The sequence below is a fragment of the Grampus griseus genome, assembly GCF_964374135.1.
Source record: "Grampus griseus genome assembly, chromosome: 14".
NCBI classification, from domain to species: Eukaryota; Metazoa; Chordata; class Mammalia; order Artiodactyla; family Delphinidae; genus Grampus; species Grampus griseus.
Window position 1 is genome coordinate 6,823,124 of NC_139008.1, and position 24,022 is coordinate 6,847,145.

General features: G+C 51.1%; 1 protein-coding gene across 2 annotated transcripts; it reads left to right on the plus strand.

Moving 5' to 3' along the window:
* The first annotated feature begins 272 nt into the window (after window positions 1-272).
* Window positions 273-22,168, plus strand: AGFG2 (ArfGAP with FG repeats 2). Of its 2 annotated transcripts, XM_082671595.1 has the most exons (13): window positions 273-631; window positions 9,069-9,162; window positions 10,012-10,127; window positions 11,239-11,392; window positions 11,961-12,126; window positions 12,803-12,928; window positions 13,573-13,605; window positions 18,710-18,830; window positions 19,019-19,101; window positions 19,292-19,372; window positions 20,240-20,383; window positions 20,803-20,888; window positions 21,217-22,168. In XM_082671595.1, the coding sequence occupies exons 1-13, from the start codon at window positions 411-413 to the stop codon at window positions 21,274-21,276; spliced, it is 1,485 nt and encodes a 494-aa protein (XP_082527721.1). In that variant the 5' UTR covers window positions 273-410; the 3' UTR covers window positions 21,277-22,168. The 2 variants fall into 2 exon arrangements, with proteins under 2 accessions (XP_082527721.1, XP_082527722.1); XM_082671596.1 differs by lacking the exon at window positions 13,573-13,605.
* Window positions 22,169-24,022: the final 1,854 nt, after the last annotated feature.

The following is a 24,022-nucleotide window of genomic DNA, read 5'->3' on the forward strand; positions in this document are numbered from 1 at the left end:
GAGTTCCGAAGACTCACCAATCGAGTGTGGGAGGCGGTCAGCCCTGGAGGCAGTGGCGAGAGGGGGCGGGAACAAGGAGAGAGCACGCACAGTTCTCGCAGCCAGGGTCTCAGCAGCCCAATCCGAGAGGCCTGAGGTCTGAAGGCAGTGGGGCGTGGCGTTGGCAGCTCCCGCAACTCGAGGCCGTCCAATGCCGGGCCAATCAGACTGAGGAGGTGGAGGAGGCTAGCCAATTAGCGTGCAGGACAGGAGAAGCAGGGGGTTGAGGAGTCTCGCGCGGCTGCCGCCGGCTCCCCAGCTTCTGTCGGGGGAGCCGGGCGTGCGGGGGCGGTTGAGGAGGCGGGAAGGCGGCAGTGGTTGAAGGGGCGATTCCTGACTTGCAGGGAGGAGGTCCGAGGGGTTGAGCAGCCATGGTGATGGCAGCGAAGAAGGGCCCAGGGCCGGGTGGCGGGGTCGGCGGGGGAAAGGCGGAGGCGGAGGCGGCCTCGGAGGTGTGGTGTCGCCGGGTGCGGGAGCTGGGAGGCTGCAGCCAGGCCGGGAACCGCCACTGCTTCGAGTGCGCCCAGCGCGGGGTCACCTACGTGGATATCACCGTGGGCAGCTTCGTCTGCACCACCTGCTCCGGCCTCCTGTGAGTGGACCGGCGCGGGGGGAGGACCGGGAAGGAGCGGCGGAGAGTTGGCGTTGAGGACAGCGGGGACCCGGGGCGAAGGGACAGAGCCGAGGTCGGGGGCGGTGGGGAGGCCTGGGACGCGCAGGATGTGCCGAGAGGGTCGTCTGCTGCAGGGGTGTCACGGGGAAGGCGAAGGGTCAGGGGCGACAAAAAACGATTGGAGTCGCGATGCAGGGGAAAGGAAAGACAGCGTGAGAACTGGAGAAACTCCCTAAAGGAGGCGAGGCGATCCGAAAGTGGGGAGAATTGAAGGAAACTGGGGTCAGGTGGGGGTTAGAGATTTAAGGGGCCAGAGAATGATAGACACCTTGAAAGGGAACTTCATGTAGGTGGAGGGCAAACAGGAAAGAGGTAGAGCAAGCTAGACTCAACATGAAGGGGTACCTTTCTTCCTTCTGGCTTGTGCCCATCCTGGATTGTGAGACGGAGAAACCAATTTAAAATAGGTAAATTAACCCAGGTTGACAGCACAACGGTAATGGCAGGTAAAGAGCCACGTTCCAGTGTTCAGGAACAGATCCTAATCTTGCAGGGCTTTAGAATGCTACCCAGAGGGAGATTTCTTACAATTCTAAGAGATGAATGCTGATGGGTTGCCCTGTTAGAGAACTTAACTTTTCCAGAGGTTTGGGGGTCTGGATGAGCCATCCTTAAGTGTAATAATTTACACCTTTAAGCTCCTTGTTACCATGGCTTGCTCGTGGTAGTAACATCTGGCGACTCTTTCTAGATTTGGGGGGGGCCGTTGTTGAATAATCTGCAGTGCTACCTTGGCACTGGCACTGAATTTGGTCATGCCTGAGCTAATTTAGAGCCACAGATTTCTAGCCCAGATTTCTGGTTATATAGTAAGGTTCTTTTTTCCCCCAAGGGAGTTATCTGGTTAGATGCATGACTAACATTTGATACCAAGCCTGCATGTCTATCTTTATAAGCTTATCAGGGGCTTTATTTTGACTTTTTTAGTATTAATACATTAGTTTGGTTGGTTTCATTTTTAACTAGGAGCGCTTTCCTTGTTCTTACATCTTTAGGAGCTGAGGAGGGAGTGGTATTGTTCTTGCGTGACAGATGGGAGAACAGAAGCAAAGAGAGGTTTAGTAACTTATCCAATGCCAGATGGGGGTTGCTGTTTTCAGCATTTGTTGTTCCATATTAGTTATGATCATGGCAGAGCAGAAATGAGGGTCCAGGTCTCCTCATGCAGTTTAGGATTATTTCTCTATTCGATTCTTACTTCCTTAGCCAAACTTCTATGTTTTAATCAACCTTACTTGTGTGTTGTGAGGATAGACTTGACTTTCGTCTAAGTAAAAGCATTGTGGCTCTTGGGATAGTGGTTTAGAACACGAACAGTAACGTGTCAAAAGTTGAGATAGAGGCTCAAAGGAAGTCAAAGGATAGAGACTCGAGACTGGGACAAGTACTTTGAGGAGAATAGGAGCAAAGTTTAGGAATATTTATAGTGCAGAGTACAAAGAGAGCAGATTCCTGAAGATCCTGTTATGAGAAGGCAAATCTGATTACAGAGTCTGGAGAGAAGTCAAAGGAAGCAGGGGGATAACACTGATGGCATATCAGAGTCTAGGTCCCAGGAAGAAAATACCAGGAAGCAGTGTTAACTCATTCCCCTAGTCAGCTGCGAAGGCGTGAAAGCTAAAACGCTGAATAAATGGAAAGTGCTGACATCATTATCATTATTTTATAGATCTTGGTTTAAAGTATCCCATAGACAACACTTCCCTTCTATAATGAATGTCCCTCAATCAGGACAGAAGGAGGGCCAAGGGATCTGGCTCACATTAAAAACCCGGTTTCTTTTGCTGGACAAGTTAACTCCTTAAACATCAGTGCACAATTTGCAGAACTTTACCACTTCCTCCTGTGGTCACTATTGTTGAGCTCACTGGTGAAAAGTCAAACACCTGTGATCTGGACAGACAGTGGGTGGGGCTGACGATGGCCTAAGGTTGCTTAATAGAGAAGTACCTCAAGAGGCCTGTCTCTGTCTGTGGCGCACGTAACTTCCAACTAGGGGCTTAGCTCCTTAGGAAGCTAAGTTCCTATAGGACCAAGTGGTGGGAGTCTACCAGCCTCCCCCTTTTCTTTTAGTTTCAAAAGATTCTCGAAAGGACATTTTTGCTTAGTGTTTTGGTAAAGCATTATGGGAATCACTCGGAGTGATTCTCAAGGTGGTAGACTTTAGGGAACGCATTTTGGTGGTGGGGAAATCAGAAGCTAGGCCAACTGTTTGTTAGCCGGAAGTGAGGGTAGAGTGAAGGGTCAAGAAGCTGGACCAATAAATGAAGCTGAACTGAAGGCATGTTGAGATTATAAAGAGACAAATTTCAGAAGAAACTCTACAAGAAAGCTTTAGTTGCCCTGGCTGTGACCATCTGCCGGGGTTCTGGTGGTTTGGTACTTCTCCTTTGCTAATTGGAGTCGTAATAGCATGGACTAGGGCAAAGCATGTAAAGCTTTAAAAGAGGTCTTCACAAAGTATTACCAGTGTCCTTTGATGTACCTTGGGAAGGGCTGGGAGCTGGCAGGTGGGCCATAGGCAGAATGTGAGGTGGGGCGTGCTTACTGCTGGCTGTAGAGTGAGGAGGGGGCACACAGCCCAGCAGGCAATGGAGAGGCGTGGCTCCACGGTGACCCACACACCAGTCAACGTCTTAAATCCACATGGTTGCTTGCCCACAGATTTGGATTTTGTGGTGCTAGTGAAAATCGTAGTAGTAGGCCAATATCTTGCATCAGTCTATCAGTCAACAAATGTTTGTCAAGTGTCTTTGAGCCCCAGACACTGTTTTAGGCACTGGAGTTGTGGTAATGAACAAAACTGACAAAGTCCTATCTTCATGTAGCTTGCATCCTAGGGGAGGCCTTGGACTCTAAATAAATCATGAAATATATAATTTCAGGTAGTGATAAGTGCTACGAAGTAAACTAAAGTTCAGCATGGGCTAGAGAGTGATGAGAGCTCATATTCAGCTATGATGATGAAAAGAGAAGAAATATTCATGCTTAAAGAGGATACTGAAGGGGAGGAAATTGAAGTATCATACTTCCCACCATAGCCAGAGAAAGGAGACAGAGGCTTGGCTTTCTTTTGAAAGCCAGTTTTCTGTTGAGTGTGTTACAAATATGTCGACCACTTAGGGGGCTGGAGTGTTCTGGGGCAGTGAGCAGAATTGCCAGGGTTCCCATCTGGCTGGATTGACTGATAATAACAAAGTTGACTGTTCCAGCCAAAGTTGAATTTCCCAAGATCTGAAGAAAAATTGAGATTTTAATAGTGGGGGTGGGTATGGCTGTGCCTTCAGCTCTGCATATGCGAGCTCATTCTTTCTGTCTTTTTCAATGAGAAATTTTTTCTCAGCTCAAGCAGAAACCCACAGTGTTGGTGTGAGGGCCTGAGAGAGAGGCTGCTAATTTCTGCCGTTTCTAAATTTACATACATGCTGCCACAGTGGTAGGTCCCAAATTTGACCTAGTTTTATTCATTTGGTTTTCTTCCAATACCTAATTTCCTTAACCTGGATAGAGATCCTTTTACTCTCCCTAATCTATTCATGCGCTTGTCTGTTCAGTTATACTTCTAACTCTTCAACTAGAAGACGAATCTGCCATTTGAAGCTAGGGGGGGTAAAAATTGCCACAGAAAAGGACTTCTTTCCAAAGCAGTGCCTCAGTGTTCCTTCTTGTTCTGGTTTGCTTGGATGCCTCAATGGAGAAATGAAAAGAAAAGAAAAATGCCTCAACTTTTCTTTAAAAAGGAAATAGACGGAGAGGCCTGAGATCTCATTGGCATCTGGGCTAGGCACTATCTTTGACACCCAGTTTTTCAGCCAAGTATGTGACATGCTTCCCTGACCTGTCTGTCTGAGTCTATCCTTTAATCCATCATCTTTCAGGTCTCAGTAGTGGCTATTTGTCTCTTCTACTTCTTTACAACTTTATTCTGTCAGTGGGATTAAGTCAGGATTGAGGTGGACGGAGCCCTGGACTGGATGTCAAGAGATGTGCTTGACAGCTCTCTATTTGTGACAAGTTGCTACCCTCCTGGTGCCTTAGTTTCCCTGTCTGGCTCGCTAATAGCTGTTCCTAACCGAAACACTTTTATCTCCATGGAAGGAAAGGTATAGTATGTTGTTCAATAATTCAGTACTTTTCCATCTGTCTGGGCTGGAGAGGTAGACGTATGCCTTGCCCTTATTTTAGTCCTGTCCCTCCATCCCCTCGCACCTCACCTTTCTTTTTTAAAAAAAATTATTTTATTTTATTTTTGGCTGCGTTGGATCTTTGTTGCTGCGTGCGGGCTTTCTGTAGTTGCGGCGAGAGGGGGCTACTCTTCGTTGCGGTATGTGAGCTTCTTGTTATGGAGCACGGGCTCTAGGCGCACGGGCTTCAGTAGTTGAGGCACAAGGGCTCAGTAGTTGTGGCTCGCGGGCTCTAAGCACAGGCTCAGTAGTTGTGGCGCATGGGCTTAGTTGCTCCACGGCATGTGGGATCTTCCCGGACCAGGGATCAAACCTGTGTCCCCTGCATTGGCAGGCGGATTCTTAACCACTGCTCTACCAGGGAAGTCCGCACCTCTCCTTTCATATTCACTTCTGCCAGGCAGAGATGGACAGAGTCTCTAAAATTACAGATTTAGGCATTTTATTGTATAGGGCCTTTGGACAACTTGAAAAGCTCCTAAGAAAATAACAACTTAACAAAGGGGTGAGAAGAAAGGGGGCAAAATGTGAAAGGATTGAGATTGAGCCTGAAGAGGAAGGTAGCTGGTAGTATCAGGAGTCCACGTGTCTCTACGTGAGGGCAGCTGTTTATTACTGTCACTGAGGAAGAACTTCAGGAAATGGGTCGAAGCAGGGGACTTTGAGTTAGGAAGGAGTTCCTTAAAATTAGTGAAATTGACCCTGGAGCAGGGTAATGGGGAGCCTTCCTAAGAGGAACTCTTCTTGGTAATGTTTGGGTCCAAGATAAAAGCTAACCTGGTTTAGCTGAACCCTGCTCAGAGGCAGAGGAATGGAATCCCAGGGGCAAAGAAACACAATCTAGAGTGTATGAATTTGAACACAAATATTCAGAGGTAAGGAATGCCCGAGTCCAAATCTGGCACAAATGAAGGAACTTGGGTGCTGGGTAGAACTGGTTTTTTCCACTGTCGACCTGGCAGAACCCTTCTTATCTGAGCAGCTGAGCAGGTTTGAGGCTTCTATGAAGCAAGATAGAAACAAAACATGGGCCAGTTTGAGGGTGATGACCACAGAGAAACAAAAGATGTGGTATTTGCAGAAATAGTAGTATGCTTAATACAAGCAAAGGGAAGGGAGAGAGGCAAAGAGAGGGAGGATTGGGCAGACTTTAGGATCTCTGCAAGTCGCTTCACTTGCCAAGTGATTCAGAGTGCTTCAGAGAGTGAGTCAGAGTACTTCAAGTGCCATTTAGGTGCCCTGTGAAAAGGAAACTGAAGTAGAAGACATCATGACTGGGCTGAAGGCTTGAGCCCTAGTAATGTACTTGCCTTCAACTAGAGAAACTTGCCCTATTCTGGGCAAATACCTTTATCTCTATCTCCCCAGCTCCTCCTGGTTAGAAATAATAGAATAAATTTGCTGTGATAACCAAAGAGCAGTGCCTCCTTCAAGCTCTCACTTCTTCTTGTTTCGGGGAGAACCTGAGAGTTATGTTGGGGAGACTGGCTGCAAGTTGGAGAGTTGGGTCTGTTTAATTCCAGGCCAGTGATTCCCATCTGGCCCAGTGCATGACCCTGGTTTGTACCCGGTAACACACAACACTCCTAGACCATTTGATTTCGGCTCCTGGGAGGAGAGGGGCTCTCATTTCTAAATTGCTTCTCTTGGCCAGCAGTGGCCTCCCTGTGATTCAGAGACAAACGCTCTGACTCATAGGCCGTGTAACGAGGCCCTCTTCCTGGACTGCAGTGTTGCCGTGTAGACTCTCCCTGCCCCCAAACCGTGGCTCTGGTTATACATGATCCAGTCTACAGACATCAAGGTCAGAGCACTGCTTTTTGTACTGTGCTATGGAAACATCCTGTTCCACAAGATTCATTTGGCCCAAAGCACCTAAATCACTTCTTTTCTCTGCCTTTCCTTTATCCTTTCTCCACCCCACTTCAAAATCCCTCCAATCCAAGCTCAGCCAGAGGAAGTTCTGTTGCTCTAAGCATCCCCTCTAGACTGATGAGTGGGTCAAGTTCCCCACCCCCCACCCCTGCCAAGGAAGCACACCTCCCTGTTTATACTTTGCTAACAGTTCCTGGTTGTCCTGTCAGGAAATGTCAATGACCTTTTTGTGATAGGCTTAGAATCTGTTTTTCTAGTGTAAACATAATACATTTTACTTTTCCCATGACCATTTCTCTTCCCTCACTGCTGCATCCTGGTGCCACGTCCTCCCCCATCTGACTGTGCGCCTGCTGCATTGCGAAGTACCCTCTCCGGGCTCTTTGGCTCCTTCTTGGAAGCAAGTGATCGAGGACTAGGTCCTATAATTTTTGCATCCCCCACAGTGCCAAACGCAATGCCTTGTGTTTTATTTAGCAAAGTAAATATTTGTCAGTGGGAGGTGATAGGGCGGCCCGGGATCATAGGAACAGAGAGGTCTGCTCTGGCTAGACCTCGGAAAGGCCTGGCATTCCCAGGGGGAAGGGCACAGTGGTTAAGGTGAGAAAGGGCAAGGGAAAGAGTATCAAAGTGGGATGTCTGGACTGCGGGATGTCTGGACTTCAGGACCAAAACAGAACCAAGCCACTGGTAAGAGAGACTTTAGGAGAGAAAACTGAAGTCTCTGAAATGCAATCAGAAGAGAGTCTTCAGGTCAAATCAGGTTTAAGAGCTATGGTTTGACACCGAGTTACAAAGCCTGGCTTTTGGTTTTCCCGGCTCTCATCTTTCCTCAGGGCATCCGTCCTCTTTGATATTGCTTATCTTTTAAAGGGGTATTTTGAAACCCATCCAAGTCTAGTAGCAGAATTGCTGAAAACGCCCCCAGTTGTAGCCTCCAGTGTCCTTCCTGTCCTTGGTTAGAATCCCATAATCGGTAACTTGTCCAAAAGAGCAGCTGTCCTTCACTGTTTACCTTGTACTCTGTCCTCTGTCCATTCTCCCCGCCCAGGCTGCCTTCACTTATGCTAACCCATGCACTGCCGTTCTGCCAGGCTCGCCTGGGCACCTGTATTCATCGTGTGTACCTGTAAACCTGCATGTGTGATTTCTCCACCTTTCCCTAAGATTTCCATCTGGTAAATTTTGTTCGCTTTCCTGAGGGCGTCAGCCAGGACCGTATTCTAGAGTTACTTTTATTTTCACGTCTTGCTTTGCCCATTTTTTCCAGGGGAGTGAAAACCAGAAGAGGGCTTATCAGTTGAGACTGTCTTTCTTGCATGTGCCCGTGGTCTTTCACTCCTGACCCCAGGGTCTAATTTATTTGTTTTGGTTCAGCCAGTTGTGTTTTCATGTGATGAGGGCCATAGGTTCAGACTAGAGTAAAACTGAAGGTAAGGAAAGGGGAACCTCTGAAAGCCTGCCTGGCTTGGCCCCAGGCTCCCGTTAGAGCACTCTGGAGGGCAGCTGAATGGGGGTGAGGAAGCCTTCTCAGCTGTAATCTCCACAGGGCATCTGTGGGCAGAGCTGGACTCCCAGGGAGTTAACAGAATACACAGAGCTGGCACAAAAGCATCCCTACAGGGTATATGTTCCTGACTCATGCCCGTCTCATACTCATGATTGAACCTGATTTCCTCCTGCTTCATTGAAAGATCTAGAAGTGAAAGAAAGTCTGGAATACTTCTTTTCCCAGAGATCACTCCCTAAAAAGGGGGGCCCGCTCCATCCCTCCACCACACCGCCCTCCTGTGTAGTCAAGAGGTGGAGCAGCCAGCCTAGGGACTCTTGTCTCCAAATCTTATCTGTGTTGGTATTATCAGGGATAGTCACGGGCCTTCGTTTTTGCTTTCCCTCATGCATGAGGGATTTGTGTCTCCATGGGCTCTGGGACCCTGAGGATGTGCTATAGGTCTCAAACAGTGATGAAGCAGGAAACGGGAAGTGGGCCCATGCCAGAGTTCCCAGAAATACCCCTCAGTCTGAACACTCAGCTGCTGTGGTCTGAGCCGAGGTAGAGGAGGCTTCTGGATGGGCAGGTTCTACCTTTCTCTCCAGAATGACTGGGGTTCCCTGTCTCTCATGAGAAGCCTCCAGAACATTCTTGCCTCCCTTCTTTCCTTGAATTAGGAAGTAGCTTCAGTCAGAGAGTTTCGTGTACGTGTAGTTTTATCCTTTCCCCCTCCCTCTCCTCCCATAAACAGACCTGCAGTGCTAGTGGCATTCTACTTCTCTTTTTTTCTATTTGTCTCCCACAGGAGAGGCCTGAACCCCCCTCATCGTGTCAAGTCCATCTCCATGACAACTTTCACTGAGCCTGAAGTAGTGTTCCTGCAATCCCGTGGAAACGAGGTGAGCCACCCCAGACGGAAGGGTTCCAGGCTGCAGTTGCCCTATCTGTCGGTGGAGCTTTGCCTCAAGAGTATAGAAAAGCCCTACAGTTTTCTTTTTTGTTCGAGTTTCCCTTATTTTTTAATATGTAAGGTATCTTAACTTATGTCCAGGTGTACATTTACAGACTTAGTTATAAAATTTGGGGTTTGTCCAGGCCCCTTGTTGGAAGAATCAGGGGAAGAAGCAAAATCTCTGTCGGAGGTGGCTCCTGGGCACTCGAGGGGGGAAATGCTCCACAGTGACGAGCGTTCAGGGTTGACTGAGCCAGGCCCTCCGAGCAAGAGCTCCTGGAGCCAGCTCTGCTGACTGGAGCCTCGGCAACTGGGTCTAAGCCATGTCGTTTACTTGAAAGGGAGTTAAACCCCTTCTCCAGCTAAATCTGCTGGTGGGAAGATGCCAGCCTTGGTGTCAGCAGTATCCCTAGCTTATGGGTGACAGACTTAACTTGGAGGGTGCAAACAAGGGCCTCTAGGGGGTGTTCTGGAAGCCACAGTTCTGAAAATGGCTCCTGACCCCACCTCCATCCAAATTTAGTCCCTCTTAGTTCTCATGGCCCTCTGTTTTCTTTCACAAGATGTGTCACAGTGTGTCATTATAAATGTATTTTTATTTATCTAAGGCATGACCTCCCCGTTAGATGATCCACTCTGCGAGGACAGGGATCATGTCTGTTTTGTAGGTGTACCCAGATCCTCACATTGTGTCCATGCTCGATAAACGTCTATTGATGAACGAGCTGGAAATGGTTTGACTCCCATTTCATGCTTTCTGCCTCAGTTTCTTTGCCACCTGACTTCATTCCTTTAGGTTTGCAGGAAGATTTGGCTGGGTCTTTTCGATGCTCGCACATCTTTAATACCAGATTCCAGGGATCCTCAGAAGGTGAAGGAGTTTCTCCAGGAAAAATATGAGAAGAAGAGATGGTAAGGAGGAGGAAAGAGATTGCTCTGGAGACATGTGTCCAAGACACACTTCATCTTACAGTCCAGTTTCCAGAGCTGAACTGGGGCTTCTCTCAAAGGCTAGACGAGGGTTGAGTCTGTTCCCTTCAGATTCAGTTAGGGCCGAATTCTGACTTCAAAATAACAAAGGTACAGGAAAGAACAACTTGCTCTTGGTCACTAACCTTGCAGATTCGATGTCCCCTCTTTTGGGGAGACAGTAGACTGGTTGGAGGGGAGAGCTAGGGCCCCCACTAGGGAGTCTGGGTTCATTTTTATAGCTCAGCTGATCTCATTTATGGAGAGAGGTGGCTGGGAGCACATGTCCTCTAGCTTCATGCTTTTAACCCGTGATTCATATGTCCCCTGTTTTCCTGCTGAGGAAACAGCATCTCTGTTCTCTCTTGCCTTTTCTCTCCCCAGGTGTCACTTCCTATTGTTCGATTTCTGGGGGGTGGGGGTTGTGCATGGTTGGGGGTAACTCTGGGGTGGAGAAGAGAATTCAGGGAGCAAGGAGACTGGTGTGGATAAAACAGAATTTTGGAGTCCCTTCGGGGGGCGGTCCTTGGGATAAAGAAAATACATCCGGAGTAGAGACCGCATCCACTGGAGTGGAAGGGGATTTGATCAGAAGGCGCAGCAGCCGGCAGGATAGACCGTGAGCACTTAGAAGATGAGGTGGCAGAGGAGGAGGAACCTGAAGATACTCCCAGGAAATAAAAGGGGGCCCTTGAGTAGGAAGTTGGAAAATAGGATCACCTGTTGCTCAGCATGATTGCAGGTGTTATTACTTGAAACCCAGATGGTTTGATGTGTCAGAAAGAGGAGGGAGAGATGAGGGGAAGACCGGCACAAGCCAGAGCCAACTGAACATCCCTGCAGGAAAAAAATGAGCACCTGACAGTAAAGGGGAAGCTCAAGTTAGGCAGAACTTTGCTAAGTTGCTAAATTCCCTTTAGTTCAAAAAAGAGAATCAGTAGGGAAAGTGAGAAAGGACTTTGACTGCTGTAACCTGTGTTTTCTCAAGCACCTAAGCTGAGCAAGGTCCAAGGTTTCACCCCTCTCCTCTTAGCCTAACTGTTCTTTCTCCAAGGTATGTCCCCCCAGACCAAGTGAAAGGGCCCACTTATACCAAAGGTGGCACCTCCACCCCCGTCCAGGGCTCCATTCCAGAAGGGAAGCCCCCGCGGACACTTCTGGGGGATCCTGTGCCATCTCTCTCGGCTGCTGCCTCCACTTCCAGCCAGGTAACTCTCAGATGTGCCCTGCAACTTATTTTGGGATTTGGGAGGCAGGGGTATCAGTTTCCTAAATCCAATCGCCTGAACTTAGCAGACGACGGTCCAAGAGGTGTGAGCAGGTTCTCAGCCCTGCTGTTCCCATGTCTTGCATCTCTCACCTTGGATCTGTATGTTTTGGAAGAAAGACCCCAACAGGAAGTGGTATTTAGGGAAGTCAGAGTATCGACTTCAAACGTGACCATTCCTCCAAGGAAAAACAGGGGCCAGGACACTGCTTCAGGCGCCTGGGAAAGATGAGGAGGGGCTGTTGGGTGACATCCCTGTGTATCTCAGGGTTGCCTTGACTAACGTGCTCTAAAATATGTGGTTCTGGGAGCTGCTGCACTGAGAGGACAGAGGAATTAGGGATGAGAAGGGCTCAGGCACCTTCTGCCCGGGAACCCTCTGGGTTGAGTATAGTTTCTGCCTCTCTTCTCTCTCCACTCGCCTATCTGGGGGCAGCCCGGGGAGCCATGCAAGGGCCTGGGTCATGGCTGGGATTCCGAGTGCTATATGTACTGCCTTCTCCTCCAAGTCTGTCAGTCAGTCTCAGCCCCGGACGTCCCAGCCCCGGAGCTCTCAGCCACCTCCCCCCTCCTCGGTCAAGAAAGCCAGTACTGACCTGCTGGCCGACATCGGCGGAGACCCCTTTGCTGCTCCCCAGGTGGCACCAGCTTTTGCTGCATTCCCAGCCTTTGGGGGTAAGTGGGACTTGGGAAGAGAACCTTCCTACAACATATGTCCGCATCACACAAGGAATTCACTCGGCCCTAGCTCTCTGCACAGGAATGAACGTGATGGTAATTCTGAAGTATCACGGCTGGGAGGGTGTGGGTCAGATGAGTACAGCCGGGATTAGTTTTGGGAGTTTGACCAGAAAGCATGGCAGTTGGGGGCTCCCAGCCCTCCCTCTTAGAGCATTGGAAAGAGCCTTTTTCTTAGTTTCTCTCTCTGTTAAAATGGGGCAAGGGGATTGTCACAGGTTCCATTTCCCCTGCCCTCTTCCAGAAGATCAGTAGTAGCCAGTAGAGGGTGGAACAAAGTGATTATCTAGTTTCCCTTTTTCCTTTTTAAAGCCCTTCCCCGCGGCAAAATCTTTTCCCATGATTCCGCCTAAACTAGACCCTGACAAAAATGTTAATGCCTCACGGAGTAAGGACAAAAAATGGGGAGTGAACTTGGAGGCCTCTGAGATGCCCTTTCCCCTGCATGTGTCCGGCTCTCTGCCCCAGGCTCCTGCCAGCTCCCTCTGAAGAGGACCCTGCAGGAAGGCAGATGTCCCATTGAGCAGCCCTTGGCCTTCAGAACTAGTCCGTGTGGTATGGATTACATATACATCATATATAAACATAACCTTTATATTCTTTCCACCTATAGGTCAGACGCCTTCCCATGGGGGCTTTGCCAACTTCGATGCCTTTGGCAGTAGCCCTGGCTCTTCTGCATTTGGAAGCATGCCTCCAGCTGGCCAAGCCCCGTTCCAGGCGCAGCCAGCACCCCCAGGTAAGCTCTGCCCCTCTGGCTTCCTTGCTTGCAACTGTGACCCACTGTCCACACCCATACATCACCCTGCATTCACATCTGCACCCACCCAACGTACCGCACAAAGAGGAGAAGCTCCAGGAAAGGATGAGGGCAGTCTAATGAGGTTCTTGTCGGGAAGAAGGGACTCTGTTCTTTTTCTTCATGTAAGGAAATGGCTAAAACTGCATCAGGAGTTGTGCAGGCTGTGCACTAGGAGGTCGCTGACTGGGAAGTAATGGAGACCCGAGTCCTAGAAAACATGAGAATGGACATGACCTTTCCCCGAGAGGGCCCCCAGGGCAAGGTCTGGGTCAGCGTCCTAGGTGGTCTCCAGAAGTCCTCAGGCATCCCTCTTAGAGCAGAAGCCTGCCAACACTGCGTCGTGTTGTTCCTGTGGGATGGAAGGAGAGTCTAAAGGCCCCTAAAGCACTCGGTCCCTCCCGAAGCTCCCAGACATCAATCAGGCTTCAGAGCTTTCGGGCTGCCTCCTTCCTTTGGACACCCTGCACACAGGAGGGCAGCCGGAGCGCTGTGAGGACAGATGTCTGGGGCCGGCCAGTGACTGACACTCTCTCTCTCCTCCCCACCTACCTGCCCTTTCCCTGCCCCACCCTCACTGCCAGCCAGTCGGATGCTAACTGGAAGTCACAGCTTCGGTAAGTTATTCCTCCCACTCCACAGCCGACCCAAGGCAGAAGCCTCTGTCTCAGGTCCTCTGACCCTAGAGTTTTGAGGTCTGGAAGGAACCCCTCAAATTTAGCCTTTAACAAAGGAGGCAGTTAGCAGTTTCCCTAGTCATGCAGCCCACAGCCCAGCAGAGCCCATCCCACAGCGCAGACTTCCTGACTCTCTGCTCTGTCCACAGCGCCCCCACCTCCCACTGTTGCTCTTGTCTTTAATTTTTTGAATGGAACAGGAAGAGACATTTTATATTGACAGAATTTAAAATTCACAACAGAGTTCTCACATTGTGAACTTAAAGTAACTGACAGAGTAGCCTTGAAATCCATAAAGCAAAAACTATTAGACAGAAAGAAAATCTGATAAACCAACAGATGGAGACTATAATAGATTCTCTCACAAGATTCATAGGTGGAGTAGATAGACGAGGAGGGAAGAGAGTTGACCATTTGAGGAAGACTTTAACAAGTTTGACCTAAGAAGTATAAGTAGAACTTTGTAACAAAAATACAGAATATACATTATTTTCAAACATATAACCCTTTTATAATTTGACCATATACTGGGAAACAAAATCTCCATAAACTCTAACAAGGAGAAATTGTTATGTTATTCTATATAACATGTTATTCTATATAACATGTTATTCTATATAACATGTTATTCTATATAACATGTTATTCTATATAATATGTTATTCTATATAACATGTTATTCTATATGGTAAAAGATGTCCTAAAAAATGTCCCCACACAATGTTTCATGTCCTTAAAGGCATGAAGCAGATGAGGAGAAGACACTTACAACATGGAAAAGAGACAAAAAGCTAATAACCATAAGGTGCCTTTTTAAACTCCTATTAATAAGAAAGACTAGAATAATGGACAAGGGATAGAAGCAGATAATACCCAGAAAAAAACATGAAAATGTCCTCAACCTAACTAATCAGGGGAAACACAAGTTAGAATAAGATAGTAATTTTGCACATTATATTCACAAAATTTTTAAAGATGAATAATGGCCAGTATTGTGTGGGGAAATAGGCCCTTTTGTATGCTGTTGGCAAACGTGTATACTGGTACAGGAATAATCAATTTAGCAAGAGGGAACTATTCCCAGGAATGGGATCTGGAAAGGAAACAGCCTATTACAAGGTGGTTATAAATTGGTTGGTTCAGAGATGCCTTCCTAGCGCAACTGATTAGTTTAAAGGGAGCGCTTAAAGTGCCAAGCTTTAAAGGAGAGAAGGGAGGCGTCAGCCCTGGAGCCATCCCAGGCTGAACCTGGGATGGACCGTCTGTCCAGTGTCTGCTCATCTCAAGAAGCAGACAGCCCACGGCCGGACCCAGAGCCCACCAGCGCTGACGGTGCTTGGGGAGCACCCCCGTATCATCTCCATGAGGAAAGGAAGATCTCTGTTTTGCAGCTGAGGAAACTGGCTCAGCTTGGCCAAAATCAAATGTGTGATCAGTGGCAGATCCCATTCATTCCCAGCCACACCATGACCACGAGGGGGTTACTGTGAGTGTGAAGTGAGGAACCACTGGGGAGGAAGTAGGAAGATTTGGGTGAGAGGTGGATGTCTCTTCTGACAAGGCTGGTTGTATTGTTATATATCTGAGGGGGAGTATGGAGAAGGGGGGTTTCTAAAAGTGCGGTTTCCCCTGAAACTGTTAGAAGGCAAGTCTACTAATCCAGCTGTGTGGAGTGAGGCTCTGGCAGTGGATAGGAAGCAAAGGAGCACAGGTATTGGGAGCGTCGGCCTCCTTTCTGAGGACGCGCCCTCGGTGCAGGGAGCCCAGCCTGCCTGAGCCAGGGCCGCTCTGCCCTCTAGCGCCGGCCAGGAGGCACACAGCACTCTCTCCCCGCCCTCGGCGGAGAGCCTGGTCCTCACTGAGGGGAGCACCCTGACCCAAGGGCCCAGAGCAAGACTGAGGAGTCGGACCCCAGTAAGGACGGGGAGCTGTGTCCACTGGGAAAGTCCATGTACCTCGAGTCCGTCGGGCAAAGGAAAGGCCTGGGGTCTGAGAAGCCAAAGATCCACCACCGCCCTGGTGGCTTCCCAGCCTTCCTCACAGCCTGTGGGTGCGAGAGGACTGAAGACCAGGGCTCGCAGTGGCTACAGCCTAGCACTGTCCCTCAGGAAAGCCCAGGGGTTGGGGAGGGAGAGGGGCTGAGGAGAGCACTGTCCCCTGAGTGCTGGCTCTCAAGAAGCGGCCCATCCCTGGAACCTCGCAGGCAGGCCCTGGGCACTCGGCTTCCCTGCTGGCTTCTCAGCCCTTCCACGTTACAGCCAGTCCCCCATCCCCATCAGGTATGCTCTGTGCCTGGCACCAGGAAGATACCCTTAACAGAGGGGTTTGGATGAACACAGCAGCCTCACCCCTTAGAAAAGGAAGATCCACATTGCAGTTCTGAGGTGCTCAGAAGAAAGCCCAAAACTGTACTGACAAGAAACGAGGGCTGAGGTTTGAGGGGACCAGGGAGCAACGCGGATTTGAGAACCACCCCGGCCCTGCCATTTCCTTCCTTGCCTTGTGTCTTTATCTCTTCCTTTCCCTCTTCTTCCTCTCGTGTCTGAGAAAGAGAAGTATCTTCCCTTGTGAAGGTTACCTCCCTCGTCCTTTCCCACTTTCTGCAGGGCTTGGTCCCATCAGCTTTCCTATCTGAATTTCACCTCCACTTTCTCCACCTCTACCGGCATGCCCCTTTTTCCCACAAATACACTTCAAGTTCCCGTCCTACAAAATGTCTCTGCAGCCTGACCCACGCTGGTCTCTCGTCTCACCTCTCCACAGCTGTGCCTCTGGGGAAAGGAGTCAGTAGCCTTCACTTACTCATCTTTTATTGTCCTGTTTTCTCTCTTTTTTTTTTTTTACTGAGCATTTTATGGCATAATATACAAGCTGTTCTGAACCTTGATTTTTCTTTAACTTAACAGTACTATTAGGGACTTCCCTGGCGGTCCAGTGGTTAGGACTCCACGCTTCCACTGCAGGGGGCATGGGTTTGATCCCTGGTTGGGAAACTAAGACCCTGCAAGCCGCATGGTGCGGCCAAAAAAATAAATAAATAAAATAACAGTACTGTTAGATTTTTTTTTTTTTTTTTTTTTTAGCGGTACGCGGGCCTCTCACTGTTGTGGCCTCTCCCGTTGCGGAGCACAGGCTGCGGACGCGCAGGCTCAGCGGCCACGGCTCACGGGCCCAGCCGCGCCGCAGCATGTGGGATCTTCCCGGACCGGGGAACGAACCCGTGTCCCCTGCATCGGCAGGCGGACTCTCAACCACTGCGCCATCTGGGAAGCCCTAGATTTTTTTTTAGTAGTACATTAAGAGCTTCCTCATTCTTTTGTATAGCTGCACCACTGTCCAACTTATGTCTAGACCATAATTTATCTGCTCAGTTCCCTGTTGTTGAATATTTAGGAGGTCCCAGTCTTTTGCTGCTGAACAGCGCTGCAGTTAATAACCTGCTTCGGCACACTGGCAAGTTATACCTGTAAGGGAATTCTTGGCAGTGGACTTGGTATAGTGGGGACCCAGTTGATACAGAAATAAACAAAAATACATCACTATAAATATGTCAAGTGCTAGGAAGGAAAAGAACAAGGTGCTAGGAGAGGAAAACCAGGATCAAACACTGGAGTCAGGAAGGCCCATGGAAGACATGGTTCTGTTAAGCCTGCAGGGTGAGTAGGAGGTAGCAGGCCAAGGCCATGGGCAAGGCCTCTTGTTCAAGGCAGCGTGGAAAGGCCAGAGCTGAGGGCTGTGGGTCGGGCCCTTTCCGCTCGTGTTTACCATCTGAGCCAGCCATCCTGTGTTTCCTTTGAGACCTTGTCTTGCTTCTCTGACCCTGGAAGTAGTATCTCATAGGTATGATAATACCTCACATTTGTGTTATGCTTTGTAGATTTCAAAATACTTTATCTCAGAGGGCCTTTACAGCCACCCTACAGGGGGCGGGGTTGGGGAGCAAGAACAAAAGTGGGCTCCGGAGAGTGAGAGAGATGGTTTGCTGAAGTCACAGCGGTAGCAGGTGGCAGAACCACAACTGGAATCCAGTTCTTCTCCCTCTGCCTGTTCAGCTGTTCATTCAGCAAACCCTTCCGGAGCACCGTCAGGAGGCGGGCACTATGTAAAGTGTGTTTCCCTTCGGTAACAAAAAGTCTTCCAGCACTCAGAAAAATCAAGCTTTTCCCCATTTGTAGCCTCATTTTACCCTCACTGTAGCCCAGAGTAGTTGGCAGGACCCCACACTACAAATGAGACTTAGACACTCAGATAAAGAGGCTTTCTTAAAATGACAGGGCCTCAGGCCTCTTCCTTCGAGACCAGGTTGCTGATTGGACCCTAACCCTAACGCTAACCCGCCCCGAGGGCTGTTCTGTAAACTTCCCCTGTGAGGCTCTTCCATGTTGACTATGAAGACCAGGGAGGGCAGGAGAGCCCTGCTGTCCGCCCTGCGCCGTGGGCAGTGCGTCCCAGCCCTGATCTGAGGTCCTGGCGTCAGGGGGCTCCTGAGAGGGGAGCAGGCGGCTCGATGGGAGTGAGAAGGGTGCTGGCGAGGCCGGAGATTTATGCTCAGCACCTCCAGTGCCATCTCCGCGTTCCCCGAGTCACCCAAGTGTCCCTGAGCCTTTCTGCCCTTCACAGCTCCTTCCCCACCCCTCTACCTGCCCCTTCATATGATTTATTCATAAATGGAAATGCTGGTTTAGGCAAAAGACAGACGTTTCCATCTCTTAAGGAAAAAAATGGGAAGTGTAATCCAGACTAGAGCAGGAGGGACGGTGACCTGGACGAGGAGGAAGAACTGCTTCTCTCTCTGCGGTGGCGGTTTTGAGCGCTAGGGAGATTAAGAAGGGCTGAGTCTCACATCGCCTAGAATTCTCGGTGGGAGACAAACCCTCCTGAACTGGGTGATCCGATCCGGGGGAAGAACGGGCTGCCTCAGAGGACCCCGTTTGTGCCATCCCTCCCCTCCCCCTCCACTGCACCTCTGCCTCCATCTCTCCTCCTGCCCTTTCCGTCCTGTCTCATGCCAGCACCCCCTGTTTTACTTCCTGTGCCTGCCCAGGGAGCAGCCAGGGGACTCCATTTGGTGCCTCTCCTCTGGCACCTGCCAGTCAGCCCAACAGCCTTGCAGATACGGGCAGCCTCCTGGGACCCGGGGCATCAGCTGGAGGCATCCCTAGCAGGTAGGTCCAGATGTTGGGGAGCTTGCCATCGGGCAGGAGAGCCGGCCAGGAAAGCCTGGCCTTGCTTATACCAGCCACTCGGCTCCTCCCGTCCGGCAGGACAGAGTTTGCCATCTCCTAGTTCCTTGCCCAGCTCACCTCCTTGGTGCTAGATGATGTGCACGCCGACTTTTCTCCCCATATCACAGCATGTTCGGGATGGCCAGCCAGGTCCCCACGCTCCAGTCGGCCACCACTGGTGGAGGCGGAAGCACAGGGCTCTCCTTTGGAGGTGAGTCTTGTGTGTAGAGACCCAGGGAGGGGATCTAAGGCCAAGAGGAAATTGGGGACCCTGGAGGGAGGGGAGTGGGGAGAGATGCACACCAGGATTTAGAGGAATGCTCAGTTATCACGATATTAACCAAATGAGAAAAAAATAACCAGCTCTTCATCCCTCCTCTACCCCATTCCACCCTGAGCAGCCTTCAACCCTTTCACCACACCTGCTGCTCACGCCCAGCTGCCTTCCACCAACCCTTTCCAGCCCAATGGCTTGGCCACAGGTAAGCCTCCCAGACTGTCCCCTGGCCCTGACTCTCTCCATAGTCACCAGCCCAGGCCAGGCCGGTTTAATTTCCAGTCCACCTAGTGGGCAAAAACTAGAGGCCCCTAAGTCACCAAATCAGAATTTCGGAGTTAGAAAAGACAGGCTGCCCCTTCCCTGAGCCAGTTCCGAAGGGTTAAGGCTGACTGGTAGTGGTGGTGATTCTTTTTTCTCCAATCCTCAGTTTCCCTCTGGGAGCCCAGCCTCCTTCCCTTCTGTGTCCCACCTGAAACCATGGCCCTGTTCCCTGCCCTCCTCAGCTGGAGTCCTGTGGTCTCCTGCCCCTCCCCAGCCCCCGCCTCTGCTTTTCTCTCTCCAAACTCACACTCATGCCCCCCTTCGTTTTTTTGTTTGTTTTTTGTTGTTTTTTTGTTGTTCCTCTAAAACCTTCAGGCCAGGAAGAGAGAATAATATTTGCTACCAAGCTGACCCACGTGGCAGGCCCAACACTTAGGGCTTTACATCCATTATTTGATTTTCACAGCAGTCCGAGGAGATAGGCATGGTCCCCGTTTTAGAGATGAGAGAACTGAGGCAGAGAGGGCTGGTAATTTGCTTTGATTTATGCAGTTTAAGAGGTGGCAGAAAGCTGACCCCATGATCATAACTACCCTGCTGTCCGAGCCACAGGCCACAGGCCGGAGAGGGCAGGGTTGACACGATGCTTGGACGCTGAAGGGTTTCGTGCTCATTTCGGGTACTTCCACACCTCTGGGTGGTGAAAAACTATATCCCATTTCTGTGTCTTGGAGGGACTTAGGAAGAACTGTTCTCCTGCCCACCTTCCAGAACCTCACCTACCTCATGTCCCTCCCTCCCGCCACAGGGCCAGGCTTTGGGATGAGCGGTGCTGGGCCTGGCTTCCCCCAGACGGTGCCACCCACCGGGGCTTTTTCCAGCCCCTTCCCCCCACCGCTCTTCCCCCCACCGCTCTTCCCCCCACCGACCTCAGTGACTCAGCAGCAGAATGGTAAGGGATTCAGACCGCGCCCTCCTTTCTTACCCCATTCCCACCCCCAGGGACTGTGTGTGTGTGTGTGTGTGTGTGTGTGTGTGTGTGTGTGTGTGTGTGTGTGTGTGTGTGTCTGTGTGTCTGTGTGTGTCTGTGTGTGTCTGTGTGTGTGTCTGTGTGTGTGAGAGATACGTATTAGGGAGCCAGACATCTGAGCTAGTTCCCTTTTGGACCAGCAGGGGGAGACCAGGGAAGCAACAGACCTGCCTGTGTCCTCTGACTGTTCCACAGATTTTTTCCTGGCTTTGGGGAGGCCCCCGCTGCCTGCCCACCTTGGGATGTAACTGGGCCTGCCCTGCAGGGAGGCAGGCGAGCTAGGCAGCACTAGCCCCGAGGGGCAGGGTTCCTGTCAGCTGAGTTTTTGCTCTTCCTGCCAGGCTCTTCCTTCGGAGACCAGGGATCTGCCAAGCTGGGGCAGAGGCCACTGAGCCAGCCAGCTGGGATCTCCACCAACCCCTTCATGGTGAGTGGCCGGTGCAGGGTCCGGGCCTGGTGTGGGTGTGGCCTTTCACTCTGGGGGTTGGGACAGAATCCTTCCAGGAGAAGAGGGCAATGTGGGGCGGAACCACGCCCCTTCCTCGCGAAACTGCCTTGGCCCAGCCAGGGATGAGTGGGCTAGTTAAGGAGCCTCTGCGCTCCCCGCCCCTCTGCTTGCCTCCTAGCTCCCTTATTTTCCCTCTTCCCTCAGCACAGTAATTTTGAGGGAGAAAAGAATCCTGAGCTGCATTTCTTCTGTGGCCTCCAGCTTTTCCTCCCTAATCTAACAATTTGTGGTGATTGTTTCTTTCCAGACTGGATCCTCATCAAGCCCGTTTGCCTGCAACCCTCCAAACACCAACCCATTCTTGTAGCACTGTGTCCGGGGGGCTGCTCTCTGGGGCCCCTCTACTCCCTGGAGCTCCGATGACCACTTGCCTGTGGCAGTTTTGCGGGTCTGAGACCAGATGGGTCTTGTTTCGAAGGGTAGGGGTCTGGGGATGGTGGAGGTGCTAATGCTTTGCTTGGGGCTTGCAGATAAAAGGGCAGCTTCCCGGGTCAGCCACCCCAAGGCTTCCTCCTTCCTCCTCCAGCCCCCACCCAGGCAGGGGGCCCGGGAGGCGGGCTGGCAGAGCCTGGCCTAGAGGAGCCTTGGTGTTTTATTTTTCAAATTACTAATTATGATGACAAGAGTCCTCCTCTCCTGCCCCCAGCGCTCCCTTCACTCCGAACCCTGTGAGCAGAGGAAGCTGGGGGCACAGGCTGAGCTGTGCTCCTTGTGGGAACAACTCCCCGCTGCCCAGCTGTCTAACACTGTTCTCCTCGTGGGAGGAAGCACAGTGGGGAAAGCAGGGCGGAGGTGGGGATGAGGCGTGCATGGTGTTGACATGGGATGGCGATCAGACGGGACGTGGAGGTCCTGGGGAGCCTGAGTGCCCTTGGGGCCCTGGCTTGGGACAGCACCCCTTTCTCCATGTTTTCGCTTCCCCAGCTCCCTCAGGATGAATAGTTTTACCTACATACTTATACATGCCCAACTTCCGTCAAGCACTTTAGTTAGCTGTGGTGTCATGTTTGGATACCAGTGTTTTATATTTATACATAGAGAATTTTCTAATATAGCCTATTATATATATATATCTATATATATGCATACACATACGTATCCAGATGCAGCCATTCTTCCTCTCCCAGACAGCTCTTTCACACGGGGAATGGGATCTGTGCCTCGCAAAGCCGGAGCTCCAGGGGATGGTGGGGAAGGAGGCACACTTCTCGACCACCCCGAGCCTGGGCTTTTCCAGAGAAAGGCTTTGTGCAGCTGGCTTTTTTTTTCCTTTCTTCTTCCCTTGTGCCTCCCCCGCTCCTCCCCCTGGCCCCAGATCTCTGCACCGAAGCTGTTGCAGGCAATGTTGGAAAAGAACTGCATTTGAAAGGAAAAAACGGCTCTCGTGGTCTTGCTTTGGGCCAGCTTGAGGGGCCCCATGTCAGTCAACGTGACTTCTTGGGTCGGTGCCCATGCTGCTGTTCGCCAAGGACAGAGCCAGTCCCTGTCTGAACTGGAGTCCAGTTTTAGCAGTGGAGGGAGCGGGGGAGAGGGTGCAGAGGAGGACCCGGCATGGGGGTCGGGCAGGGCCTAGTCAAAGTCCAGCTGTCCCAGGTCAGCTGCCTCCTCAGCCCCTCCCCAGACCCTTGCCACCTGGGGATGTTGTGTCAACAGTGTCTAGGCTGTGTGTGTGGTAACAAGACAGCCGGCTTGGGTTAGACACCTCACCTGGGGGAGGAGAGGCCCCGAACTCAGCCCTGCTGTGAGCGCCTCTCCCTTTCCTAAGGCTGCCTGGGAACTCTGGCCCCTTCAGTCTTCCCTTCTTGGGATTTCTCTGAGTCTTTCCACCCAATGACCTTTAACCTGACAGCAAGGAGAGGCCGGGACAGTCTTATCACTGATTTACTTTGAGGATTTTTCCTGTAAATACCTTCAGCTGCTGTTCTTTGCACAGCCAGGCGTGGCCTCCCCACCTTCCCAGGGCTCAGTCCTCATCCTGTCTTGTGTCTGTGGTTCCCGTTCTCCAGCCTCTACTCTCCTTCCATCTCCTGGTGGCGCTCCCAGGGTGGACCATCTTTTTTTTTCCCTGGGTATTCTCTGTCACCCTTGATTATCTGTGTCTTCCCCATTCTCTGCTCAGAGCCAGGGACAGGAGGGAAGCTGGAATCTTGTGGTGGAGAAGGAGGGGGAGGAGGAGCCTTCTTTTTCCCCAGCTCCCTGGCGCCTCCTTTCCTAACCAAAAACACTGAGGTTTGGAGGTGAGATTTAAAGGACCAGCAGCTGCAGTGCTTCTTACTGTTTGAGTCACACTGCCGCTGTTTCCCAGGGATCTCCTCAACTGCTCAGTGCCTGGGCGCAGGACCTCCTTGCAGTCCCCACTCCACGCTTCTCAGTCACTCTGTCCGACATGGACCCCCACCAGCTCACTGGCCAGGGCAGGATGACCAGTCAGAGAAGTTACAACGGGTCAGCATCCAACTCCAGGGCAGAAAAATCAAAAGTTCACAGGGCGTAGGCTGAGACCGGGACTGCAGCTGCCTGTCTCGGTGTGGAACAGCCTGGTGCTGCCTCCACCCGGCGTCCTCTCTCCAGGCAGGCAGCAAAGATGGAAGAACCCCTGGCCTCAGGAAATGTCTAAATGACTGGGCTGTGCTCCCCCCGCCCCATCACCCAGGGCCTCCCTGCAGGCCCTGCCTGGTGGTTACAAATCTGGACCCACACCATGGGGCTGGAAGGACTCACCCAGACTGCCACCAGGCTTCTGACCAAGTGCTCATGTCCCCCTGGCCAATGCTGTGACAGTGCTCTGCAGGCAACAGTCCTCTGGCTCGACCCCAGCCTTCAGTAGGTCACTGATGGCTGCCTCTGCGGGTGAGGAAGCAGGAGCCAGTGCCCAGGACCTCTATCAAGCTCTCCGATGGAGGAAGGGGCTGGCGCTCCCTGCAGACCCCTCCAGAGGAGTGAGAACCTGGAGGGAGGCGAGAGGGGCACACGGGAAGAGCCTGGCCCTAGTGCCCCAGCTTCCTTCCTGGGGGCTCCCCTTTGGTAACAAGAGTCTTCCATAGGCACTTAGA

Bases quoted from the DNA above. Each gene is read 5' to 3' on its own strand.
- AGFG2 (XM_082671595.1), top strand. From the start codon at position 411: ATGGTGATGGCAGCGAAGAAGGGCCCAGGGCCGGGTGGCGGGGTCGGC. The intron at 11,393-11,960 runs GTAACTCTCAGA...TTCTCCTCCAAG, and splicing joins CTGCCTCCACTTCCAGCCAG to TCTGTCAGTCAGTCTCAGCC. The intron at 20,384-20,802 runs GTAAGGGATTCA...TCTTCCTGCCAG, and splicing joins AGTGACTCAGCAGCAGAATG to GCTCTTCCTTCGGAGACCAG.